The sequence below is a fragment of the Castor canadensis genome, chromosome 6 (genome assembly GCF_047511655.1).
Source record: "Castor canadensis chromosome 6, mCasCan1.hap1v2, whole genome shotgun sequence".
Lineage (NCBI taxonomy): Eukaryota > Metazoa > Chordata > Mammalia > Rodentia > Castoridae > Castor > Castor canadensis.
In genome coordinates this window covers 146,982,463-146,995,845 of record NC_133391.1, presented here as the reverse complement: position 1 = coordinate 146,995,845, position 13,383 = coordinate 146,982,463, and the positions used below count along the sequence as shown (strand labels likewise).

The window sequence follows — 13,383 nt, the reverse complement described above, 5'->3', positions numbered from 1 at the left end:
ATTTGAAGATTTTTAACAATCAGTGGTTTGCAGAAAATAATACTCTGTAAAGCCTCACTCAAATGGGAAATTCATTTCTAATGTTTTCATAGAGTGTCTGGATAAGTGAAGTTCTACTGCACTTGACTGTTTTGTTGACAAGACCTCCACAGAGGAATCTGCTGCTCTGGACCTTGGGCTTATTGAATAGGAAGACCAGGTAACCATGTAAGAGTTTCTTTCAAGAATATGATTGTTGGAAATTTCAGGGTTGGTTTTGTTTTGACTTTGTAGCACATTTTCTGATCTCAGTGTGGTGAACTCTGCATTTAGTTGGGGAGATAGGAGAATTAGTTTTCCTTACAGCAAGAGCAGAAATGGCTGGCTTTCTTCCATCTGTCCCACAGACAGACCTGTGTCTGTGGGACAGACCATTTTTCTCTTTTGTCTGCTTGACAATGCCTAGTGCGGCTCCTGTCACTGCCTGTAATTCACGCACAGTGCAGCCCATGTGCATGCTAATGTTGCTAGTGCAGGAGGCCCAGAAGCAAGCATGACTTGTCAGGAGAGGCTTACCTGGAGTAGTCACAACTGCTGCCATGGGAAAGCCATTCCCAATCCCTTTAGCCATGGTGACAATGTCAGGCAGCACGTCGTGGGTTTGGAAGCCCCAGAAGTGAGAACCCAACCTTCCGAATCCTGTCTGCACCTGAGAGAAAACAGATTCAAAACCATTGGAAACCTTTCAGGACTTTTTTCTGAGTCTCTGTTCTTTTCCCTCTCTTTCTTTCTTCTTTCCCTCCTCTACCCCACCCCCATCCTTGTACTCTGCTGGACAAAGCCTGAGATCTGCGTGTGAGCTTTGAGGTATCAAAAGCATTTCCCAGCTTTGTGCCATTCTTTATGTTTCTTAAGTCTTCTCAACACTGGTTAGTTCAGTTGTCAAGTAGAGATTCTAATATCAGCACACCACAGGGCTGCTTGACAACTATCTAAATAATGCACGTGAAAGGGGTCATTCTGATTAACCATCCTCATAAGCCTTTCCTGGGTGCAAGGCAGCAGGGAGAAAAGTAGAGATGCTGGATCTGGCCCTGGCTGGAGGATTCAGGAGTTATTGTCTGTGTAGTGGGGTTGGGGCACTTGCTACTCAGTAGGAGAGATAGATTATTCTCCTCCCTTCATGAGAGCTGTGACATGAAGAAGACCCAGCCCAGCAAAGGGCAGAACTTCTTTAATTTACAAATTGTAGTGATTGAACTGAAATTTGAGCTTACTCTTTTCATGTATGTGTACCCACTCTCTAAAGTACCCTTTCCTTGCTTTTTATCTCACTATCTTCTTGTTTTTTGAAACCCAGCTTCATCATCACCTGAGTCCCAGTAGGTTCCATTCAAGGCACACTGGAGATGTGGCCATCAGAATCTGTCACCATCACTCTATATGTCTAGTGGCAGGGACCGTGTCTCATTCCTCTATCCATAGCACCTAACATAGTGCTAGATACAGAGAAGACACTTAGTGTTTATAGAATGAATGAAGGAGTGGCAGCAATTCCTAATTTGAGCTTTTCTGGAGAAGGCTCCTTGATCTCTTTCTGGCTCTGTCTCTCCACACATGCACAAATTGCAGGGTAGGGGTGGGATATGGACATGGGAAGATCTAATGTAGGAAAAAGAGTAAGTTTCTTTCTCAGGCTCCCTTCTCATTTCCTCTATTCTTTTCAAACTGCTGCAGCAAAGGCAGATTCCAGGGGTTATTCTTAGGTGAGTGACGAATGTAGAAGAGCTGATGGAGTGATTAATTCAATTATGACACATTGTAAGAACTTTTGTAAATGTCAAATGTACCCCTAGTACAACAATTATATATATATATAAAATTGTATAACAATTATATACATATATATACTTGGGAGTCAGACAGACCTGGCTTGGAATTCTGGGTTTCTCTTGCTCCTTAGCTATGCACCCCTGACAAGCGGATTAACTGACCCAAATGAGTTAATGTAGGAAATTCCATTCATTTCATCTTCCTACCTGTCTTTCTTTTTCTTTCCATTTCACTAATTGTCCTAAATAAATGGTAGAACATCAAGTTGCTTGGGCAATGAGTAAGGTTGTGTAGAACAATAAACCATGATTACTCACCTAGGAAATACGAGTTTCATAGAACTGAATACGTAGTAGACAGATGGGTCATTCTAAGGTATATAAACTCAAACGTCTTTGCGTCAGGAGTACACCATAGGGAGTGGAGCAGCCAGGTCTGTGACAGTGAGGGGGTGATATCCTGGATATACCTTTTCTGTCTAAAATCAGTCAATTTCAAATTCATTAGGACAGTCCTTAGATTGTCCTTCTTAAGGTTATCCAGTGTAACAGTTTCCGATTGCATTCTTGAAAGTCATGAAACCACATCTCTTAGAAAATTCTGAAATTCATATTTTCTTTGAATTCAGCCTATCTTCCCTCTAGACTGTGGCAGCTTCACTATGTGCTGATTCTAAGGCCAAAGTGTATCCTGTATCCTCTTCCCTTATGGAGCTAATTTCAAACTGATTGAGTACAGTTTGCTTCTTTTGTTAATGGCAGGTTAGCTTTCTTCAGCCGAGACCTTGCTTAATTTATTGGGAGGTTGGGAAGGGGAGGATGGGGACTACAGAGGAGGCTGAGCCAAGCTGCTTCCTGAATTCCAAGGGCATCAGTGCACACTGGGTATAACAGAGATGTGGCTGTGCATGAAGTGCTGGTGATTGCAAAATTTCTTCCAAGGGGCAGCCCAACATCGGCTGGAAGAAATTTTTAGTTGAGAAAAAATTGTTTAGGCAAAGATGGTAGGACTGAACAACAATGATGAGACATACAAGACCACCTGTCTTTGGTAGGTCTAACCACCTGTTCGTGCAATCATAATGCATGTGAGCAGGGAGGACTTATGTGTCTCTGATGACCATACTCTGGTCTTTCATCTACAGAGCTATTCTTAGCAAACAAAAGGATGCTTCCTTTGATATACTCTAATATGAGGAATAATTATAAATAAATAGATCCCTTTTAACAACACAGTTAAACCACACAGCCAAAGAGTGTTACTTCTTTCAAAGTGGTTCCCTTGAGGCTGCTATGTGCTTATTGCAACAGTGCTGCCTCAAGTCTGTTATTTTACAAGTTTGGGGGAACTATTTTCTGAATATCAGCAATCTTCTAATTTAGTGGCTGTATTATTATTTATTTTTTAAAATATCATTTCCAGATAAGCTTGACCAGAAAGGTTTATGTTGCCAAGCTGGTTAACATCCTTTTGTCAAAAATTAAGATGAACACTCGATTATGAGATTAAGTTTCCTATATGGTTTATCAGTGCTTCTGCAGCAATCCTCAAAAAGGAATAATAATTAAAAAACTATGTTGAGTAATGGCAGGGTCACCTATGCCTGCTAGCAAATTATTTGATCGACATCTGTTTAGATGTTTAAGTTCTATTGTTCTTGTTAATCTGACCAACTAATCTACTAACAAACCAGCCAGCCCACTAGCAGAAGCTTCCTTGGTTTTGGCTGCACTCCAGAGTTGCTGCTTTCTGCCTGGAATACAAGGAGGGTCTGAAGAGGCTTCTCTCTGTCTGTCTTGTTCCTACTGCACCAAATTGCCCCCTTGCATTGACACTCACTTCGTCTGCAATGCACACACCTCCCCTCTCTCGCACCAGCTTAAAGGCTTCCTTTAGAAACCCCTTGGGGTACTGGACAACACCATTCACACCCTGCAAAAGACCAAACCAAGAAGACCTATAAAACCAGTTCAAGTCATCTCACAGCATTAAAAAAAGAAGATAGATTATTAGCATCATCACCATGATAGAAATTCTGGAAGTTTTATAAACAGCCTGTAGATCTCTTACAAATATGTAAAAAAGAGGCATTACTCTCACGGCCTACCCACTGGAAAAAGGATGGGACATGTAGAATAAGGGGACCAGATAGGATTAAAGAAAGGCTCCCCTGATAGTGTGGGAGTTAAACAACTAAACTCATGGGAGCCTTGTTTTCCTGAGGATTTTAGGAAATCAGCAGTTTCATCTACCTATGTGTTCTGTTTGGGAATGAAGGAGGTGGGTCTTTGAAGGCCAACTGAAAATAAGGGCTTTTTTTTTTTTTAAGGGGATCAAGAGAATGAATTGAATTTTGAGAGGAAAATAGCAATGGGCACTCAATGAATGCTCTAGAATTAATGAGTTAAAATGCCCTGAAAATGGAAAACTCACAGAGACATTAGCATTAATGTCTAAGGTTCATATACCCACTTGAATTGGTTCTGCAAAAAATCCAGCAATTGACTTGGCCACAGAAGTGTTCAGAGTATCTTGGAACTGTTCTATATACTGCTCTTTAGCTTGGCAGCAGTCTGCAAAAACAAACCAACAAACAAACAAACAAAACACACATATACGCAAACCACAGCATTTGAAAATGTGAGAAAAAAACCACAGCATTTGAAAATGTGAGAATGGCATTCAGAAGAATGGGAGAAATCATGAAGAAGCACAGAGAAAATGAATTGGAGATCCTCGGAATATGGTAAACAAGGATCCAAGGATATTTGTTTCTGAAGGGGGAATATTCTGTAGGAACAACTTGAACTAATTAAGACAGCCATAAAGGAATAAACAAACCATTTCTATCATTTCCACTTAGGAAAGAAATACCCCAGAGTGTCACTGAGTCTGGTATAGCTACAGGATACCCATCCTCTCAAATGGGTGGATCTAACTAAAATGTAATTGAGGTGATTTAATCTACATGAAAATAACTCTATTTTATTCTTATTGCCACTTTGTCTGGTAAACAATTTTGAAGAGCAAAGTGTTTCTGTCTTTAGAGTCAGTAAATATGCTTATAAGATAATTAGAATTCAGTTAAAGAGGACTGTGTTAGAGCCAGGTTAAGTTTTACTCATTGTAGCCCTTGTCTCTTAGTCTTGTGCTATTATTTACTGATCTTGCTCCCCTTAATTGAGGACAGGAACTATCTATGCCTTATTTGTTTCTGGGATCTCTGACCAAGAAAGGTGTGTGGCACACTGTAGGTGCTCAGTATATACTTAATGAGTTAAGGGAAAATAAATGGTAGAAATTGTGACTGGTTTGAGACATTGAGAAATTTCTCCTGAATGGCTTTCTTCCTCACATAAGGAATAAAATGTCCTTATTCAAATGATGTCCTTAACCTACTAATTCTTTTTTTGACTGGATCATATGGGGGTTTGAATTCAGGGCTTCATGCTTGCTAAGGCAGGTGCTCCCTCTACCACTTGGCTTGTAACAGTGATCCTCCTAATCTTAGTTTTCCAAGTAGCTAGGATTAAGGGTGTGAACCACCAGCACCCAGCCCCATTTAAAAAAATGTCAGTGATTTTTTTTTTATTACTAGAGGTATACTTATTTTCAAAACCTGCTTTGTCCTTCCTTATAGTTTCTTATCCCATACACATATTTTCAAATATGTATTTTATTTTCTTTAAATATATTAATCATACCCATTTTATAGTCTGTCAGCTAAATCTGAAATTCTTGTGGGTCTTTTTCTTGATTGTGGAGTTTTGTTTCCTTGTATTTTAGTTATTTCTGACTGTAGGTTGTCTATTTTCTCTGGAATTTCATTTATGAAAATTATTTGAGACCTAGAATGAGGTTGATTCCTTCAGACTATATTTGCATTTGCAGCTTCTGGGCTTATAAGGCCATTATAGCCTAAGATTCCTCTAACTCATCAGCTCAAGGAAATGAAAGTTCAGAATGCAGAGCCTCAGAATGGCTGGCTTGTTCAGGTGTTCCGTGATGACTCCACTTCCGTTTAGCACAAGCATCCTTGTAGAACTTTATGCACGTGATGAGGTGGTGGTGTGTTTATTTGTAGTTGATCCATGGATAAGAGTGTGGATCTGAGGATTGCAGCTTTGTGGCAGAGAAGGCTTCCTTCTCTGATCCTTTCCTTTTCTTGGGCTCCTGGACTTTGTCGCCTCTTCTCTGTTCTCCACAGAGCCAAGAAAACTGAGGCTCTTGGTAACTGGTTTTGACAAATGCCCTCAGGGCAAATGATGGCTAAGGTCTGAATGATCTCTTTGGGTTTCTAAGAATTCATTTTTTAAAGGAATCCATACTTTTTTATTTAAAACATCCATAAATAATAATTTAAAGTTTAGAAATGTGGTATAGGTGAAAAAAATCTATTTCAAGGTCGTTGTTCAATGTGTAACTAGAGGAGTAGTTTAGGATTTTGAAAATTATTTTTAACTACATTTTCCCCCTCTTTTAGATTGTTTTGATGGGCATTTTAGAGCCCATCAAAACTCATTTTAGAGTTGTGAGTTGAAGGTATATATTAGCTTAAGAACAACTCCTGGAGTATATCATTCAAGTAGGTAGAACATTTATTTCATTCTTTAAATTCTTTCATTAATATTCATGGTTTAAAAAAATCTTGATAGGACAGAAAATAAACTCTTCTGAATAAAGAATTTTGCCTTCTCCAAATAACTTTCTCTTGGTATTGGTTTTATTTTCTGCCAAAATGTATATTTTGAGTCTCCTCCGCCTGATTAATTTTAGTTTAATTATAATTGTACTTTGGTTATAGAATATTTCCATCTTGGCTTATGTTTTAGAAAGTTTTAAAAGTAATGTGTTTTAGTTTAGTTGAACAAAATTTAACTGACTTTTCCACAAATATGAACTTCAATACCAGAGCTGAGTTCAGAATGTTATGTGAAATAGTTTAACTTGTATGACTGAATTATTATTTCTTTCTCAGGGGTTTCTGAGAATTCTTATTTTCTTATATGGATGCCTTAATGAGGGTGTGCTTCATATCTTACCCAGGATTTTTAGTTGTTTCCAGCTGAGGTTAACCATTGGTGTCTTATGACTCTCCACATTCATTCAGTCCACATGTTCTACCTTCTTAAAGATGCTGGTATCATCCCTGCTAGTGATGATAAATACTTCTCTCACTGTAAGTCTCAACATACAGATGGGTATAAACTCTTGTGGGTGGGAGGGGACCTGAGGAGTGGGAAGATTGCTCAGGAGGCTTGCCAAAGCTCCAGAGGCTGCCATCTGTGTGTCACAACTACAGGTAAAAACCACCAAGGAGGCAGGGAGGAAAGAGAGGAAGCCTTCTAGCATGAAACACCAAAAGTCCAGATCAATTGCATCAATACATGACTAAACATTCAGCATTTTCATCCACACTTGTCATTTGGTTCTAAGCACCACAACATCTCTGAACTTAAACCTAGACTCATCACCAGCATTAAAATGCAGAGGGAGATGTGGATGGGATGGGAGGCCTCAGCCCCCTTGACTTCCAAGCAACTGAGGTGGCGAGGCGTCAACAGCTGCCATCACATTGCTTGCTTAGAGGCATGGACGTAGCCTTTCCTGAAGGATAGAGACATCCAAGAGAAACGCTAGCAATCACAATTAAAACTATGCATCAATACATTTCATTTCGTACTTCAGCTCTTCATTAAAGAGTGGGAATAAACTGGGTGCCAGTGACTCATGCCTGTAATCCTAGCTAATTGGGAGGCTGAGATTGGGAGGATTGCATTTTGAGGCTAGCTTGAGCAAATGGTTCTCGAGACCCCATTTCCCAAATAGCCAAAGCAAAATAGGCTGGAGGTGTGGCTCAAGTGGTAGAGCACCTGCTCTGCAAGTGCAAAAAGAAAAGAAAAAAGAGTGAAGACTACCTGGCCCAAAATGTGGTATTTGGGAAAACTTGATTGATACCTGGTTATTTAGAGGTTGGAGGTTGGGGTGTGAGAAAGGAAGTAATGACAAAGGCATAAAATGCAGAAAGTATGTTTTTAGCATCACTTAAGATATTTTTATGGAAAGAAGATAAAATTTCAATCTAGGAGTGAAATTCCCTATTTTTTATTAGGAAAGGAAGAGAAAACAGCCTAGGATGACCCTAAAGGATACATCAAGCATATGAACCAAATATATAATTTGGAGAATTAGCAAGCCTTTTGTAACTAGAGAAATCAAAGAATGGAGCAAAATCAACCTCAAGGCTTAAATTTGGGCAAAACTGTATCAAGAAAAGGCTTTGCTTGAGTCTATGCTAAATATTTCATGATTTTTACCTCCATCTTTCTACATATTTAGTGACTTGGGGGATCATGTACTGTTTTCATCTCTTTATTTCATAATTGCTTCATTTGCTCTGTGCTATAATTCCAGGAGAGAGATTGGTGCATTGGTGTCTCCATGACAACATCAAGAGGATGTGGATGCTCTGCTGGATACTACAACAGGGTGGCTGTAGGAGAGTCTGTTTTAGTTTTTGGTTCAATAAGAGTTAAGCAGAGGAGTGAGAAACCAAGAAAGAACTATAATTTTCAGAAGCCTCACGCTTGCTAGGCAGGCGCTCTACCACTTGAGCCACTCCACCAGCCCTTTTTTTGTGCTGGATAATTTTGAGATAGGATCTCATGAACTATTTTCCTGGGCTGGCTTTGAACCACAACCCTCCTGATCTCTGCCTCTCAGCTGGCTAGGATTACAGGCATGAACCACTGGCACCAAGCAGAAATATAATTTTTAAGAGAAAGAAGACTTCCCTTCTAAATAGAGAAAAATGACATGACCAGTCTCAGGTTTGGGACATTGTAGGGGCAGTGGGTGAAGAGAGGTGAATTTCATTATGGGTTATGTCTGAAAGTCAGGGCTTAGAATGAACCTCTGCAGAGAGAAAAATCCTGGGGAGGCAAACAGGGTAAGAGAATGCATAGAAAAATCTATGTTAGGGACTGGCAGAGTGGCTCAAGTGGTAAAGCGCCTGCCTAGCAAGTGTGAGACCCCCAAGTTCAAGCCCCCCCCAAAATCTATATTAGGCTCATAAATGTCCCCTGCCTATTCTGAGGTTTGATGACATAATTCTGAAATGGAAAATATCCTTACTATGATTGGCACCTGTAGGCATCCAGTGAACTATTAGAGGAATTGAGACCTGGAATCATGATTCTCAAAGTACTTGTTATGTTGGAATTCATCTGTGAATACACTAGTTTGACAACAAAGACCAAGTGCTCCTGATCCTAAAGGCATTGGAGGAGGCTGGTGCCCCTTTTTGTAATCTAATCCTGTTTCAAGGTATGATATCCACCTTGTCTCTGAAGGAAAGAGTTAGGAAAGTAGCTGAATCAGACAACAGTTCGGGTGTGTCTGTAACTATCATTCAGCCTTTAGATGCTACTAGATGATCATGGGGTTCTGACATTTTCAACATGCTCTAAAGAAGAGAAAGTGTCAAAGAGGGAAAATGCAGAGAAGACAGAGAGAGAGGGGCATATAGCAAGAAGGAAAGCTTGAGTGCTGGTGGTTGCACAGACATCAAAAACAGGCTTAAGTTCTTGATCCATATAGATGAAATACATACATATACATATATCATACATATGGTGTAGCCAAGTAAAACTTAAATTTAATTTTCTATTAAATTTCTTCATCTATAAAAAGCTGAGTATGTCTTGATCTCATGAACTGCTGTGATGGGAGTGGACACAGATATTACTATTTCATTTTTACAAAATGAGAAAACTGAAGTACAAAATGGGATTTTTGCTTATAAGCGAAACAGCAGTGCTGGCAGTGAAATCTAGACCTCTTCATGCATCTCTTCAGTCATGGCCAGGACAACAGGGATTATTTGTCAACTTGTGCTCATCTTGCTGGCATAGTTGTGTGTATAAGGGTAGTGACAGGTGCTGGGAACACTGGCTTTTGGGTTAGAAGAGCTAGGATCAAATCTTAGCTCTCCCACTTCCTATTTGTGGACTTTGGTTTCCTCATCTTTAAAATGGAAAGTTTGAATTATACTTTTAAAATTCCTTGTGTTTTTAAATTCTGCGACCATGACATCTTGTTTTATTTCACCATTATTTTTTCATACTCTTATTTTTGCCATTTTGCCATTATCTCATATAAATTTTAAAGCAACTGTGAATCTTCTTCCACTCAAGTTGGTGCTTAGTACATTCAGCTTGCATTCTACCTCTCAACCTGATGACTTATCCTGTGCCATTAAAGATCTTTTGGCCAGAGCAGTGAATTATTTCCTCCAGAACTACTTAGAAGCAGCTGTCCAAAAGGTCCTGTACCTGATGACAAATCTGAGGCAGGATTTACTGACTACAAAAGAGCAGATGATGTTTCTTTGCCTCCTATCTTTCTTGTTAATAAAGAATGCAAACAAATGTGGTATTTAAAAGAAGTTTTCCTTGTGAGAATGCCTTTAAAACTTTTGCAAGAGATGTCAGTGGTTTTCAAGAATGGTTTCTTGTGTTTGACAGATGCTGTCACTTTGGCTGGCATTCTGAGTCTGTGAACAACTTCTTGACTGGAGTTTTGAGATTAGCAGAAGTATCCTTTTCGTGTCTTCTTCTTTCCTGGTTGTGATGGTTTTTGTCTCAGAGACTTCTAGGTTGAAACTGCGAATAGCAGGATGTCGTCATGAAATGCAGAAATTGGGTACTCTGGCTCCAACTTCAAAGCCACAGCTGTTATGCAAGATGCTTACTTCAAAGATATCAGCCTATCTGACTACAAAAGAAAATATGTTGTGTTCTTTTAGCCTCTTGACTTCACACTTGTGTGCCCCATGGAGATCATTGTGTTTAGTGATAAAACAGAAGAATTTAAGAAAGTCAGCTACCAAGTAATTGGTGCTTCTGTGGATTCTCACTTCTGTCATCTGGCATAGATAAACACATCCAAGAAACCAGGAGGACTGAGACCCATGTGCATTCTCTTGGTATCAGATCTCAAGCTCACCATTGATTAGGATTATGGAGTTTTGAAGACTGATGAAGTTGTCTCATTCAAGGACCTCTTTATCAGCGGTGATAGAGTCCTTTGACAGATCACTATAAATGACTTCCCTGTTGGCCTCTTAGTGGGTGAGATTTTGAGACTAGTTCAGGCCTTCCAGTTCACTAACAAACATGTGACCTTCCTGGAAGCCTGGAAGTGATAACATGAAGCCTGATGTCCAGAACAGCAAAGAATATTTCTCTAAGCAAAAGTAAGCACCAGAGCATTTTAGTGCTGGGTTTCAGTAGGCATTTATGAGAACAAAATCTCTTTTGTACTTTTTTCCTGATTAAAGCACAAGGTAAGGTGTGTTTCAAGACATGCCTTTCCTATATAGTGAGAATGTCTTCAGCTATGTTGTAAGGTAGACCATCTGGTGTGCATGAGGTAACAGAAGTGGAGGATCAGCCCATTGATCTTTTATAGTGTCTATTAAACTTGGACTGAGACTTTGAAAACAAACAAACAAACCAACCAACCAAGCAAAACTGCCCCAAAATATCTTTTTCCTTCCTCCTTCTCCGATTGGGAATTAGTAAATAATCCCACTCACTTTGCTTTGTTTTAAAACTGATAGCAGACCCATTGCTAATAGAGCTCCTTTAATTAAGAGCTAGATGATAGTCTTCCTTTAGGCTTATCTCTGATAGCATGAGACATTCCCCCATGACCAGATGGGTGCTCTACTAGTAAAGCAAGGGAAAGCATGAGAAGTGTTAATTCAACAAGGGATTCGCTTAATACTTTCCAGTTCTTTTGGTTCTTTTCCTTTCTATTTTTCCAACTTTGATTATTCACTCAGGTATGGTTCTGTCCTTCTCCAAGTTCCTTGCCCCTCCTGACCTTCTATTCTATCCCTTCCTCCCTGCCCAGTTGACCTGGTGCACAGCTGCATTTCCTGATTGTTTGCACTGGAGAATCTCGACAGTGGCTTCCTCCCCAAGGGCCATGAAAAACATCTGGGCACATTGTCTGCAAATAAAAAAAGAAAGATTTTAGAAAAACACAAACAAAAGACAGCTAATTTGGGGGAGCATATGGCAGCAATCGGGCAAGAGGACTTCTTAATGTGATATCAAGATTTCTTCCTCGCTCCTCACTCACTTAGGATAAAAATCTAATCTGCTTTGAAGAGATATTTTTTCTTAGAAATCTCTTATGTGGGCGCTCTACAAAGAAAACTGATTTCAGTGTTATTCTAGAAACAACTTTCTAAAGGGTTTGGTGGATAAGGGCATTTGAAAGAATAAGGATAATTAGATATTTGATTCTGATGCTGAAAAAGAGATTTATAACATGTGAGAACAGAAGGTGAGGGCAGGAATGACTCGATAGAAATTTTGTGTATTCAAGATCCTCAGAATCTTGAGTTTACTTGATTGTACTTACAAACAAAATAATTTAAAAAATTCTATCATTAATTATTACTCAGACTCTGAAGGCCTTTTTAAGAAACACTTTCTCCAAATGGTCTTCAATTTAATTAAGTCAAATTGAGCCTCTGATTAGTGACAGGATTTATATTACTTTCTAATTCTAATTTCAGGAAAATCTGATTAATTATTCCACATACTCAGCAATCTTTAGATAAACGAGACAAAAAACTCAGAACTTACTGATTGGCAACCCATCCCACTGGGGAGTTCCATCTTGAAGGTTCCTACATTTGTCAAGCCAAGTATGTAAGGACTACATCCGTGGTAGGCTCCTCTGCAAAGAAAAAACAATGGGTGGAAGGAGTCAAGTTCATTTCTCTTTAACCACTGGCTTGAGTGGGACAAAAGAAGAAAACTCTGTGCAAGCTATGGGGAGGTACTAGAACCACATGAACATTAAACTCTGAGGACTTTTAAGAACTCTTTTAAGCCTATGTTACAGGAATGTACTTACTTGTCTTTCAACTGGCATCAGAGGTTTGAAATTATGAAAGAAATTTTGGAGATAATCTGGCCAAGAACTCTGTCTTTAGGACCCAGCCCACTCTATTGTTCAGAAGTAACGAGACTTATCTTTTACCAACACACCAGAAATTACATGGCCAATGAGTGCGTCTTCAAAGTAGTCACCTTGGGAAGACAAATATGTATTTCCATGATGAAGGTGTTGCTCAGTATCTTTGGGGAATCATCTTTATGTGACTTGTAAATGACCTTATTTGACATATAAGACACATAGATTTTGTTTCTTTTGAGCCTCAGTCATATTAATATAAATCATCCTTATCAATTTTTAAAACTTCCCAAATGAAAACAACCCTTAAGTAAAGATTTAGGACTATTTTAGAGAATGTCATGTATCTTGAAAGAGAAGACATAATATGTGTTAAACCCTGGTACTACCATGACTTCTTCACGTAGACCAATACTCATCTGGATATACATATCCTAGAATTATTTTGGTAAAACATCAATTACAATGCTTTATTGTTATATTTCCTTGATAGAAAATATTTCCTTATGCTTGTGATAACTGCATGTGCATTTTATATGGAATGTGTAGTATTGCATGTGCTGTGATAAGACCATA

General features: G+C 39.0%; 2 protein-coding genes and 1 pseudogene across 2 annotated transcripts in view; 2 read left to right on the top strand and 1 right to left on the bottom strand.

Moving 5' to 3' along the window:
* Positions 1 to 12,569, top strand: part of Dnajc21 (DnaJ heat shock protein family (Hsp40) member C21) — an 89,510-nt gene extending 76,941 nt beyond the window's left edge. The window contains exon 13 of the mRNA XM_020170477.2: positions 93 to 12,569. The gene's annotated coding sequence lies outside the window, so the exon portion shown is untranslated. The remainder of the gene's footprint in view (positions 1 to 92) is intronic.
* The window catches only part of Agxt2 (alanine--glyoxylate aminotransferase 2), a 43,795-nt gene that overhangs the window by 14,984 nt on the left and 15,428 nt on the right, over positions 1 to 13,383 (bottom strand). The window contains exons 6-10 of the mRNA XM_020170474.2: positions 12,474 to 12,567; positions 11,736 to 11,829; positions 4,285 to 4,385; positions 3,652 to 3,744; positions 556 to 688 (exon numbers count right to left, since the gene is read on the bottom strand). Coding sequence (XP_020026063.1) covers positions 556 to 688; positions 3,652 to 3,744; positions 4,285 to 4,385; positions 11,736 to 11,829; positions 12,474 to 12,567 — 515 coding nt within the window. The remainder of the gene's footprint in view (positions 1 to 555; positions 689 to 3,651; positions 3,745 to 4,284; positions 4,386 to 11,735; positions 11,830 to 12,473; positions 12,568 to 13,383) is intronic.
* On the top strand, positions 10,490 to 12,569 carry LOC109690882 (peroxiredoxin-1-like; annotated as a pseudogene).